The sequence below is a fragment of the Chlamydotis macqueenii genome, chromosome 17 (assembly GCF_036417535.1).
Source record: "Chlamydotis macqueenii isolate bChlMac1 chromosome 17, bChlMac1.mat, whole genome shotgun sequence".
In the NCBI taxonomy this organism is placed as follows: domain Eukaryota; kingdom Metazoa; phylum Chordata; class Aves; order Otidiformes; family Otididae; genus Chlamydotis; species Chlamydotis macqueenii.
The window spans coordinates 3,316,065-3,327,189 of NC_141572.1; the positions used below are offsets into that span (position 1 = coordinate 3,316,065).

General features: G+C 41.3%; 1 protein-coding gene across 1 annotated transcript in view; it reads left to right on the forward strand.

Annotated features, from left to right (window-relative positions):
• IFT81 (intraflagellar transport 81) overlaps positions 1 to 8,817 on the forward strand; it is a 39,898-nt gene extending 31,081 nt beyond the window's left edge. The window contains exons 14-18 of the mRNA XM_010121810.2: positions 217 to 303; positions 1,634 to 1,705; positions 1,795 to 1,880; positions 6,267 to 6,312; positions 7,256 to 8,817. Coding sequence (XP_010120112.1) covers positions 217 to 303; positions 1,634 to 1,705; positions 1,795 to 1,880; positions 6,267 to 6,312; positions 7,256 to 7,438 — 474 coding nt within the window. The 3' untranslated portion in view covers positions 7,439 to 8,817. The remainder of the gene's footprint in view (positions 1 to 216; positions 304 to 1,633; positions 1,706 to 1,794; positions 1,881 to 6,266; positions 6,313 to 7,255) is intronic.
• The last annotated feature ends 2,308 nt before the right edge of the window (positions 8,818 to 11,125 follow it).

The following is an 11,125-nucleotide window of genomic DNA, read 5'->3' on the forward strand; positions in this document are numbered from 1 at the left end:
GGTGTATACAGCTGATCCTCCAGTACGCACATGGAGGCTCGTGGCTTCCCCGTATGTAATCATAGCCGTGCGCCTGGTAGGTTTATGTAAGTGTCTGTGAGCCTGCCAAGAGCTGAGGTTGATGTGTGGGGCCGAGAAGAACACGGTCTGCCTGAATGTCACATGGCCGTCCATGGAAGATTTCATTTATGTACCCTTTTGCCCTTCTCACATCAGGAATTAACTCAAGAATGTGATGAAAAAAAAATCCAATATGACAGTTGTGCAGCGGGGTTAGAGAGCAATCGCTCTACGCTGGAACAGGTAAGATGGTGCCTTGTTCATGCGTATTAATAAATGCTGTGCAACATGTTATTCGCTGTGCTATGGTATTTTCCCTGCCTTCCCTCTGGATATGGAAAGTACAAATCCACTTCAGGTGGAAATGAGTCAGTGGTGCTCCGCTGCACAGCCTGAAGCTGCCGTGGACTGGCTACAGTCGCACACATCTCCTGTTCTGAACAGTAACAAATAATCTCAGGGGTACATCAGTCCACCCACCGACGTCCAGCTTTTGATTAGCAAGGATATTGTAAAAGAAGATGCATCTGCCAGAAATCCTGCTGACCTAGATAGTATCTGTTAGCAAAGTATTTGACCATAAAATAAGGATTAATTTATCAAGACAAATCTTTATATGCATTTAGCAGATTCATTAAATTAGCAACCCAGCCAATGGATAATTAATGCTCTGAAATTGACGGCAAGGATACTTCATTAAATATGACTGTCTTGTATTCTTGCATACAACATTTTTTAAAAAATACAACCATATAGGTATAGCTAAGAGCTTGTGTCTATGCAGTTTATGCATTACTTGAACTATACAGCACTTGAGGAGAGGAGATGCTTAAACCAGCGCAATCCTTTAAGGTGGGGCCAGTATTAATCTGTCCATATGAATCTGCTTTATCCCACTAGATCACCTCCTCTGAATTTTGTCTGGACTTGATTTTTCAAGGGCTCGCCCATGTGAGGGATATGTTTCAAAATAAAAAAGGGGTACATTTAAAGTGTGGGTGGATATATAGATCATTACATGAAAATCACATGGTGACAGAGCTTTGGAGGCGACAACTGCTGTGCAACCCGGAGCACATGAATTCCGTGTGGATTATTAGGTTTTTTTGGTATGGACCATTTAGAGATGGGACTAACCCACTCTCTCCATACTCCTCAACGTAATTATTAATTGCTAATTAACACGTCTGTAGTTTCTAACATACATTTTGCAGCTGTGTTCCAGGAAATGCTTACTCAGAACTGTATTTAGCGCTTAAGATGTGCTTAGGAGCAAGAGACTTGGCAGCACTCGTGAAGTATCTGTTGGAAGTCAGTCATATTAATAAACACCTATTAACAACCGTTCAGCGTCTCTAACTGTGACTGAAACTGCAAATCTAAAAAAAATCCAATGTCTTTCACTTTAGAAGAGACTTCTGTAAAGCCCAAATGATATACACATTTAAGAAATTATCAATTCAGGATTATGCCTGTTTCTATTATGGGCTGTCACGGTTTATACAGCAACACAGGGCATCTCCTGTGGACTCTCGGTTACGATGCCTTTTGAAATCTTATTCTTGTACTACAGGAAGTGAAAGGACTTCTCGAGGAGTGTGTTCAGGAAGAAAGCAACTACCGTTACATTAACTGCATGAAAAGGGTAAGATCACAAGAGGGGCAAAATTGTTACTTGTGAAATGAAATAGCAATTATGGTATGTATTTTTTTTAATTATGTATTTCTTTGTAGAATCTAGAAATACAGCTGCAGCGTGCCAAAGAAGAAATGAAGGCATACGTCTCCCCAGACCCACAGGAGAGGCGAAAGGCCGTTCGGTAAGTATATTAATGTGTTTCCTCTGTGTTAACTTGAAGGATATTCATAAACTGAGGTTGAAGTTAGGAATTTTCTCACTGGCATTTGAACTGGAGGAGTTCACCTAATAAGTTTAGAAACACTATAATAATCAAAAAATAAGCATCTCAAATTCCAATATATGCTGCTGTAAACCTACGAGTTCTCTCAGACATACCAAAAGATTTTCCCTTCCTGCTGGAGATTATAGGCCCCAGATAGCGGGTTTAACTTCCAGCCCCTGTTGGCACAAGCTCAGAGAAGCTGTGCTCCAGCCAGGTCCCGCAGGAAGCGTGGCTCTACCAGACGTAAGGCCTCTGCCAAGTTTCCCCCTGAGACTCCAGCACGCAGGAGTGGAAGGTCTGCCACTTCTCAGAGAGCAACCATCTGCTGCCCCCAGATTCTGGCCATTTCCTGCAAATCTTTTACTCTTCTTTCAAGTAAAATAGCTATCACCAGCACTGGTACAGGAATGGAGGAGTGCAGATACTCATCACAAATGGATTTTAGTTTGCTCCTATTTGTAGTTCTCACTGGAGGCAGAATGAATTCTGTTCTGCACCATCACACTAAGCTTCATCTTTCTTCAATTTAATTTACTCCAATATAAAGACAATTGCTTCATCCTGTGAGTTTTTCAGGACCCCCTGCCTTTGCCTGGCAGGGAGAGAAGCAGAAAAGCTTATGAATTGAGCTGATGATTTTTTGTCTGTAGTTTTCTAATAAAGTCAACAAGCTGGTTCAGCCCCATAAAATTAAACATCAGGAAAATCCAAACCAAAACACTTACAACTTTCATTTGGTAACAGTGTCAAAATGCCTGGGTTTTATTCTTCATAGTTACTTTTTCAAAACTTCAGAATTTTGCATGAAATAGAAATTCTGTTTTCCAGCTATTTTTGTATTTGACAAAAAAAAATTCTTAGATCCTAGCTGTCAACAAAAGAAACAAGCTTAAATGGTGGTCACTAGTTTTAGAAAGTGGTCTTTGGCTTTCACACCACAGTACTTCTCAGTCATGAAAATATTTATCAAAACAGTAGTTATTTGTTATTTGCTGGGTTTGATCAAGAGTCTTTTAGTTTTATTTTTTAATGAATGGAATGACTGAAGAACACTCCGATGTTCTGAGAGTAGGATTGGTTCTCTTAAAGGTGGTCATTACCCTACCGAGGAATCTCCACAGAGGATCTACTTTTGAGTTCAGTGCAGAGGAGGCATCAGCTCTGTCTTGTACCTCTCCGTCTCACAGTCTGCATCAATCAGCATTCCTACAGTTTGCTGTGTTGCTTTGGCTTTAAAAAGCCACAGCACTATAGTTCCTTCATGTGAGGCCTCTTCTTAGATTTCTACGTTTGTATTTCAGTGACGGGATGGATTGTTGCTTGGAATCTGTGCAATCTGTTGTGTCAGAGCTGTGGTTCACGTATAGTCCTCTGTACGATGTGCCAAAATGCTTCACGGAATTGTCCCATTCACAAAACAATTTAGAAACATGACTGAGCAGCAAAGCAAAGATAGAACTGCTTAATTAGATCATTAATAATCATTCTGCGTTCCATTTGAAAGCTTCAGACCATCCAGCATGCTGACATCACAACAGGAAAAGGGAACCAGTAGTTGTCCGTCATTTCTCGAAGGAAATAGAAGAATAAATTAATTTCCCATGATATCTGTTCTCTTAGGACCTTTTACCTTTCAGAATAATTTCTGGACCTTTCTGTTGCAGTGATGGCAACAAGGGGAGCACCGTTATTTGGCAGAATACATAACCAAATGTCATTGCCTATCCCCAGAGGCAATTTCTTCATTCATTGTGAAGTGGAGTGAAAAAAAGGCAGTAGCTGACCGGGAAGATTTTATGGGCTCTGGAATGGGGCCATTGACAGGGATAGCGATGTGTCAAACTGAGAAAACTCCAGGGATTCCCTGAGAAGATGCTGAGAGATGAGGTCTTCTTCCTCCATCAGGTCCCTCCTGAACTAGAAGTTGTCCCAATGCACTTCGCACTGGTACCAGTGGAGCTGCATCTCCTGCTGTTCTAGAACATGAGGCAGAGATCACTAGGAAACGAAGGACTAGATTAATGTCCATCACAGAGACCTTCTGCAAGGATCTCAGGCATGAAAATGTTTAAACACCATGTAGTAAACAAAGTAGGAAAAATACAAGTAAGAAAAGAATCAAAACTACTGATGTTAGAGTGGGAGAAGGATAAGGAGATAGAATGTAAGTGGAGGCTAAGAAGCCTCTTATTCCATCTCACAAAATAATGGAAGGCTGTAGGAAATAAAAGATTTCTCTAATGAAAGACGATGAAACAGCAAAATGAAGCAGAAGGATGAGAAGTGGCTGTGAGAAAAATCTCAGTGATGATGTGAATATTCATCAGTTTAAAAAGCAACACAGCTCCGCCAAGCAGCTGAGAGGAAATGCGGGTCAGACAGCAGGCACTGGCCTTTTATGGGCTTGCAGGGAAGGGGAGGGTCGGAGTTTATTCACAGATGCTCAGCAAAAAAATGCTCCAGTTCAAATACTTGTGAAATGAACACCCACGATGTGAGTATTCCCACAGAGAAGGCATCAAAGCCAAATGCTGGAATTAAGCGTGAGTCCAGCTCTGTAATTCCAGGTATGGTGAGGAGAATGTGGACAGAGCATTACCACTCTCTCCGCTGTCCCTGGTTCACTTGCTAACCGTGGGCACCGAAGCTAGGGAAATTATCCTCCCACAGTGACTCTACACATTTTTGACCTTCTGTAAGAGGTCGCAGACCCGTCGCATTTAAATGAATTACGTCAAAGTTCAATATAGTGATCATCGCAAAATACAAAATGAGACGATAAAATTTTTTTCTAGACATCCTTTTAGAATGTGAATGTATTTTTCATCAGGCACTGGAATGTAAACGGAGTAAAAATGAACCATAAATAGAATAGTGCTTTCCTAAAAACGTATTGAACAAAAAATGTTTTAATTCTGACTCTCTTTATTGAACATAAACTCTCTGTTCCATGGAGTCACTTCTTAGGAATGTGAAAAGTTAATTTTCTTTTCTAAAAGTAGAAAGTTGGGGGTTTCTTAATTAAGTTACTAAGTTGCATGCTTTCCAGTCATCCTTATAAATAGTAAAGGAAAACTTCCTAGGAAAGACATCTAATCTTCTGATGATGACTGTGAAAACGCCACTTTAAAAACCCCAAAGTAAGTTCTTTAGGCCAAATGTGTGTGAGCATATGCTGTGTGCCAGTGGAAATAAGAGGATTCAATGTGGTTTTCCATCCCTTTGATTTGGTGAGGATTGCTGGGGATCAGCTGTGCAGCACAGCACCTGGAGCAGCCTCAAGGTGGCTCTGATTTGTTCTGGCCAGAATTAACCAAGAGTGAGAGGTCATAAAAAGATCCAGCGTTATTCCCTGCGTGCCTGTTCTGCGGGAGTATGGCAGGCAGCACCAAGTGGCCGGGGCCCAAGTGCTGCAGCCGAAAGCCTGGCGTACGCAGTAGAAATGGAAGGAATATAAGAAACGCAGCGCCTTGGTTCTACACTGGTGCTGACCATGCTGTAGCAAACCTTCACGCTCTGGTATCATGAAGGCTGGTATTTCCTTCTGCAAATTAGGATTTCTCTATGCAATCCTCTTCTACCGTGAGCAATTTGGAAAAGTTCTTTCGATGAGCTGGGTTGTTTGGTGTTCCACTAGCAAACTCGCAACCTCTAAGTGCACCTGTTGCACATGACATAAAATAATTGATTTTCTTTTCAAGTGAATCAGGGAAAGGTTTATTTTTTATTGTCACATTTTAAAAAACTTTTAAATAAGTACGTAGTGATGTATCTGAATCCTGCTGTTACGCTTTGCATATTGTAGTCAGGTTTCATGTATCCAGTTTGCATATGTCAGAAAGTGATCCAGCCACTTGTTACAGACAAAGGTGTACAGCCAAGATTTTTAATAATTAATGTCAACAGTTATGCTTCTAAGCCTATATTTAGGCACCTAAATGTGACGGCTGTTTTCTGAAAGTGAGGAACGCACAGCGGTTCCATTGCAGTCACTGGATTTGTCCAACCTGGGGTGAAATACTATTCCCCTGCATTCCTGTGTTTTCCCTCTCATTCTAACGCTACGTTCACAGCAATTAAGGGCTGTTTTCCCAACTGCGCAACGAAGAGAATCGGAGAGATTTGATCCTTGATGTCAAGGAATATGTTTTCCAATGAGAAAAAGGTTTCTTCATGCTTCCTCTTTCTATCTCATTTATGAACCTCCCAAAACTTTCATAATTTTCCATGTTTGCATCATTATTCTGTCCTATTACATAGAACAAATAAAATAATAACAAAATTATTTTATATTTCCTTTAGAGAACAATATACACGAATAATCCTTGAACAAGAAAACCTTGGGAAGGTAAGAATGAGGTTTTTGCCTTGTAGAAATATTGTACCGTTCATATTTTTGTGGGGCTTATTACCAAGGGCTGTGGTCAGTCTTTTATAAAAAGCGTATTGCAGCCTACAAAGAAAATTCCATTACTGCTGGCATTGGTAACTAATACCCTGCAAAGAGATCATGCTCACTCTTCGGGGCTTGATTTCCTGCGGAGTATAGCATGAGCCGCTTGTAAAAGATAGTCAAACAGCTTAACGTGACAGCACATTCCCTGAAAACCATTTGGATAAGAAACTGAAACACGGGCATAACAAACTGTGCCAGCTCAAATTTTATGTTGTATATAAAGCAACCCGTTGAAGACAATAAATTTTGAGCCTGTCAGCCTTATCGCTGTTATTAAAGGCCAGGGGATCATCAGCGCAGCAGCGTTAAACAAAAGCAGTTGTCCGTTTTTAATCTTGTATGAAGCGCAGATCAGCACGGCCAAGGTTAGGCTTACTAATTCACGCTGAAAAGCTTTCTTTTCTTAGTTTCCTTTTTATGAGTCAGTCTGTGAGCAATTCTTACAGGTTTGGGCCGCCACCGTTAATAATCAGTAATGGCTTTAATTGTAAGACATTAAATTACTGTGTATAATATCATTATATGAATCCATTGCAGGTTGCAACTTGATACTACAAGAGCTCTGTATGGAAATGCACTCAGATTTTTAGCGTAACTTCTCAAATAGATAAAATTATTATTTAGACAGTTTTAAAATACTGAAATAATTGTAAATCCACTCAAAGATCTAAGTCCCAGGTGTTAATGCATTTATCACTCACAGCGAGTGTTGTCAGCTTGAATAAAATAATATTTCAGTAGCATATAAAAATCTTTTTCATTCCAAGCTGCCTACGTAAGCAATTTCTGTGGTGCAGAACTGTTCCAAAAATCTAATATTTTGTGTTTTTAACAGAAATTACGAGAGAAACAGAAGGTTGTACGGGAAAGTCACGGGCCAAATATGAAGCAAATGAAAATGTGGCAGGATTTTGAGCAGTTAATGGAATGTAAGAGAGAATGTTTTCTGAAACAGCAAAACCAAACAGCCATTGGCCAAGTCATTCAGGAAGGAGGGAAAGATAGGCTCGTACTGTGAACTCTTCTTTCTTGACACCAACATAAAGTAGGAAGACAGTAGGCTTCTTAAAGGTAAACTCTTACTACATACTGTTGCTTTCATCATTTCTACATAAATTTATTGTACATTATTTGGTTTTGGTGGATAACAAAGAGAGCAACTAACCCCTCTCGAAACTTCTCCTCCGTTGTTTAAGTGACAACATAACGTGGTTAGGAAGATCTGTTATGAGAGCTGCACTAGGGTGAACCTCATCATAAATCTTTGTTTTATGAGGCTGGGAATGGCATGCATCTGCAGAGAGATCAAAGGAAAAGAGATCCTTCTCCAGGGTCACAGAAAACTTACGTAATTGCTCTGCTCCTTATTCCGTATCACTAAGGTTACATTTTTGCAAGGCCTGGGACTTGATATTGTCTAATTGTGGCCCTCCTGGCTTGGCCCTCTCCGTCCCTATTGTCTTTACTCACCTGGTGTGACTGGCAAGAACGGAGCCATTTTCCCTCTGAGCTGCACAGACCTTGCCGGCACACTCCCACCCATAATTTCCTTGCACGGTTGAATTGAACTGATTGTGCTTCCAGGAGACAGTTCATTGCTGCAGCGTCAGGAGTAGGTTCTGAGAACAATTGCTGGGATTCTGAGCTTTTCCCATTCTCTCTTGTTGTTTTTAACAGATGTATTTTTCTTGCACATACACCTTCTTCTAATTTTTCTGAGTTGCCCATGCGAAAGTGTAAGCGGTTGTTGACTTAAAGGTGTTCTCCACTGAGGACATTTGTGCTGTGTTGCCTGTGCAGCGTGGTTCCAGGGCGATTACGCTCCCCAGAGAGGGTCATCCCAGGGACGGAGGGTTACTGTTGGGAGTAAATATGGCACAGTGGCTCTTGTGTGTGTCAGGGTGCGCGAAACAGGTAGGCAGGCAAGGCTGCTTGTACTCCGGCTTTGACCCGTGAGCCACAGGCAACTGTCACTGCCCTTCAGATTGCATCACGAGACCCACAGCTGACCTGGGGTAAGAGGAATGTAGGTGAGGCTTGAAACTGTCCCTCACGCTTCATCATTTCGGATGAGCGCCTCTTAGGCCATCAGAAGCAGAGAGATAAGTCCAGACCAGAACTCCTGCTGTCCTTCTTTAGTCTCTTGGCTTATCGAATCTCTAGATAGGTTGGGTTTTTTTAGTCTTTCCTGCCTGAAGTAAAATGTCTTTTCAAGACATAAAAAATAATTTCGCTTTCTGTGGTACCTAACTGTGAGAACTATGTCGTACCTAACCAGCAGAACAAACTTTTGCTGTTTTCTATATCAAGAGAGAATATGGCAATTATATAGTTCCTAGTTTGCCTTTGCATTAAATATATTTGTTAACAGAACTGAAATAAAATCTGACAACTACATTTTGACTGTATGGTATTCTTTTTTTTACTATTAGGTGAAAGAAGGTAAATTGTTAGTGACAAGTAGCTTGCTGGGCTACAAGCAAAAGAGGTTTGGATGGGTCATTTAATGAAATCTATTTCAGATGCCGCCCAGAGCGTTCAATACTGCAGTGTGTGTGGAAGGAGTGGGTCTCAGATCCATAGATTCCCGGGACATCCTCCTGTAAGCCCACCCACGCTGCTGAATAGCTGAAGATAGTCTTTCCCAACAGCTGCGCACTAATCTTTCCCAGGACAAGGAGAAGCAGTGCGTTTTCCCCTACGCAGATTTTCAGTGAGCGTGGAAGGCTGTGGTGTAGGACACAGGCACAGGTAAAGGTGGCCGGGGTGGGGAGAAGGTGCAGCATTGCCACCACCCGCTGCTTCCATGAGCTGATTACACAGCAGGAGATGTCGACTGGGACGGGAGAAGCCCAGGAAGAGGGCAGATGCAGACTACATTGCGTGGGCACAGCCGTCTCCAGAGTCACCTGTACATTTTCGCCCTGCTCCCTGTACCATTACCACACTGTACTTCACCTGCATTGCGCTGTAGGGCCCGTTGAGCTGAAGAAAGTCACGGTAGTCACATACCTGGGCTTCCAAAGGAGGGGTTTGTGTTCAACAAAAACCCTAAAACCCCTATTTGACTAGGCCATTTATGCAAAGACATATTACACGGATTAGCCTGCTGCCCAGAAAAAAGCAAAGCTTTTGAAATTCATAGCAATGACGTAGAGTAAGATTGCGTATAATAATTTTCTGGTTTTCTGTTCAGAGTTACCCTAAAAATAGTTCATCTTTCTTCCTTGTAGAAACAGTTTATTGCCAGTTACTCAAAGATGACGTGGTTGTTGTTCTGATCTGATTAGTGTTCTGTCATTGGTACTGCACCAAGAAAGGGCGTACAGATCATACACCACAGCAGCAGCAGGAGGACTTTCTGAGATGAAGCAGAAAATCATAATAATTGTTTTGAAAAGAAAATTGGAAAAACTCAGATGCTATTTTTAGCTTTTTATATAAGTGGACATTTAACAAATGCAGCTTTAATGGATTCTTTCACTGGCTTTTCCCTCTAGTTCATTATTTGATGGGAGCATTCAAAAATCTTTGACTGAATTTCATAGTTACATCTTTACTTCGTAACTTGCAACAAAAAGCTTACTTCTAATTTTTTTACTTTGTTATTATTAATAGCCTAGCTGATTAACTAATAAGATTAAGCATACCGTATGGAAAAATGCCTGCCTTTTCCTTGTGAAGGTCCAAATAAATTAAAAATGTGTGTAGTTAAATTTGAGGCCTCAGCACTTACCAGGTTTCCTCCAGTTGGAACACTGATCCAAGCAGTCACCCCTGAGCAGCAGCTTACTTTCAAAAGGCTTCTCCTTATTTTTTCCCCAGAACTGGATGAGGAACTATTCCAGCTACAAAACTACGACAGTATTCTGCAGTTTTGTATTATTTAGTCATGTTGACTTTGGCTGTCCTTAGGGCTACAGGCAGCTTCCACGTGGACCTAGGAGATGAAACAGTGACAGGCGTCAGAAACAGGCACGAGAAAACATCTACTGAGGTGTCTAAGCAGCCATTTTACCACCTGGGTATCAAATTATTTTGTTTATATTAGTGGTACCATTTTACTTCCATTTGAACTGTAATAAATAAAATAGATGTTCTTAGACTTCTTAAGTAACTTAAATCTAAGATTACTTATTTGTAGATCTTTACTCACATGGATATTACTGCTAATGAAGTCATATGCATGTAATTGCCAACAGTCATAAAAGTTAGGCTCTGATATTGTGTTTATTATGTTAAATATACTGATTTTTGGTAAGACTTTCCTACAGCATGATGCTGCTCACTATTATAAAACACACTACAGCAGAAGTGTTTAGCAACAGTTCAGTGCCTAAAAAATGTCCTTGTGATGAGGATGTTCTGATTAATAAGCGTGGAGAGTATAGCACGCGATAAGCAATAAAATCTGCTCACCAAGTGACTTGCTGGTTCAGGAACTAGAAATGAAGTACAGAGCTGCTGCTGCTTAGATCAGGATTTCGTGTCTGGCCCAGATGAACAGCGACTGAAAGCTCACTGCTGACTACCTGGTGGCTGCCCTCTGCAAGCGAGCTGTGCAGAGCGCTTTGGCACCATCAGCCCTGTTCCTAAATCACCGCTCTGGCAGTGTTTGGCGAGCCTGGAGCCAGCTTCCACGCGAAGGCAGACAGACGTATGACCGAAAGGCCACAGAGACTGAAGTGCTGTCACCCGAAAGGTG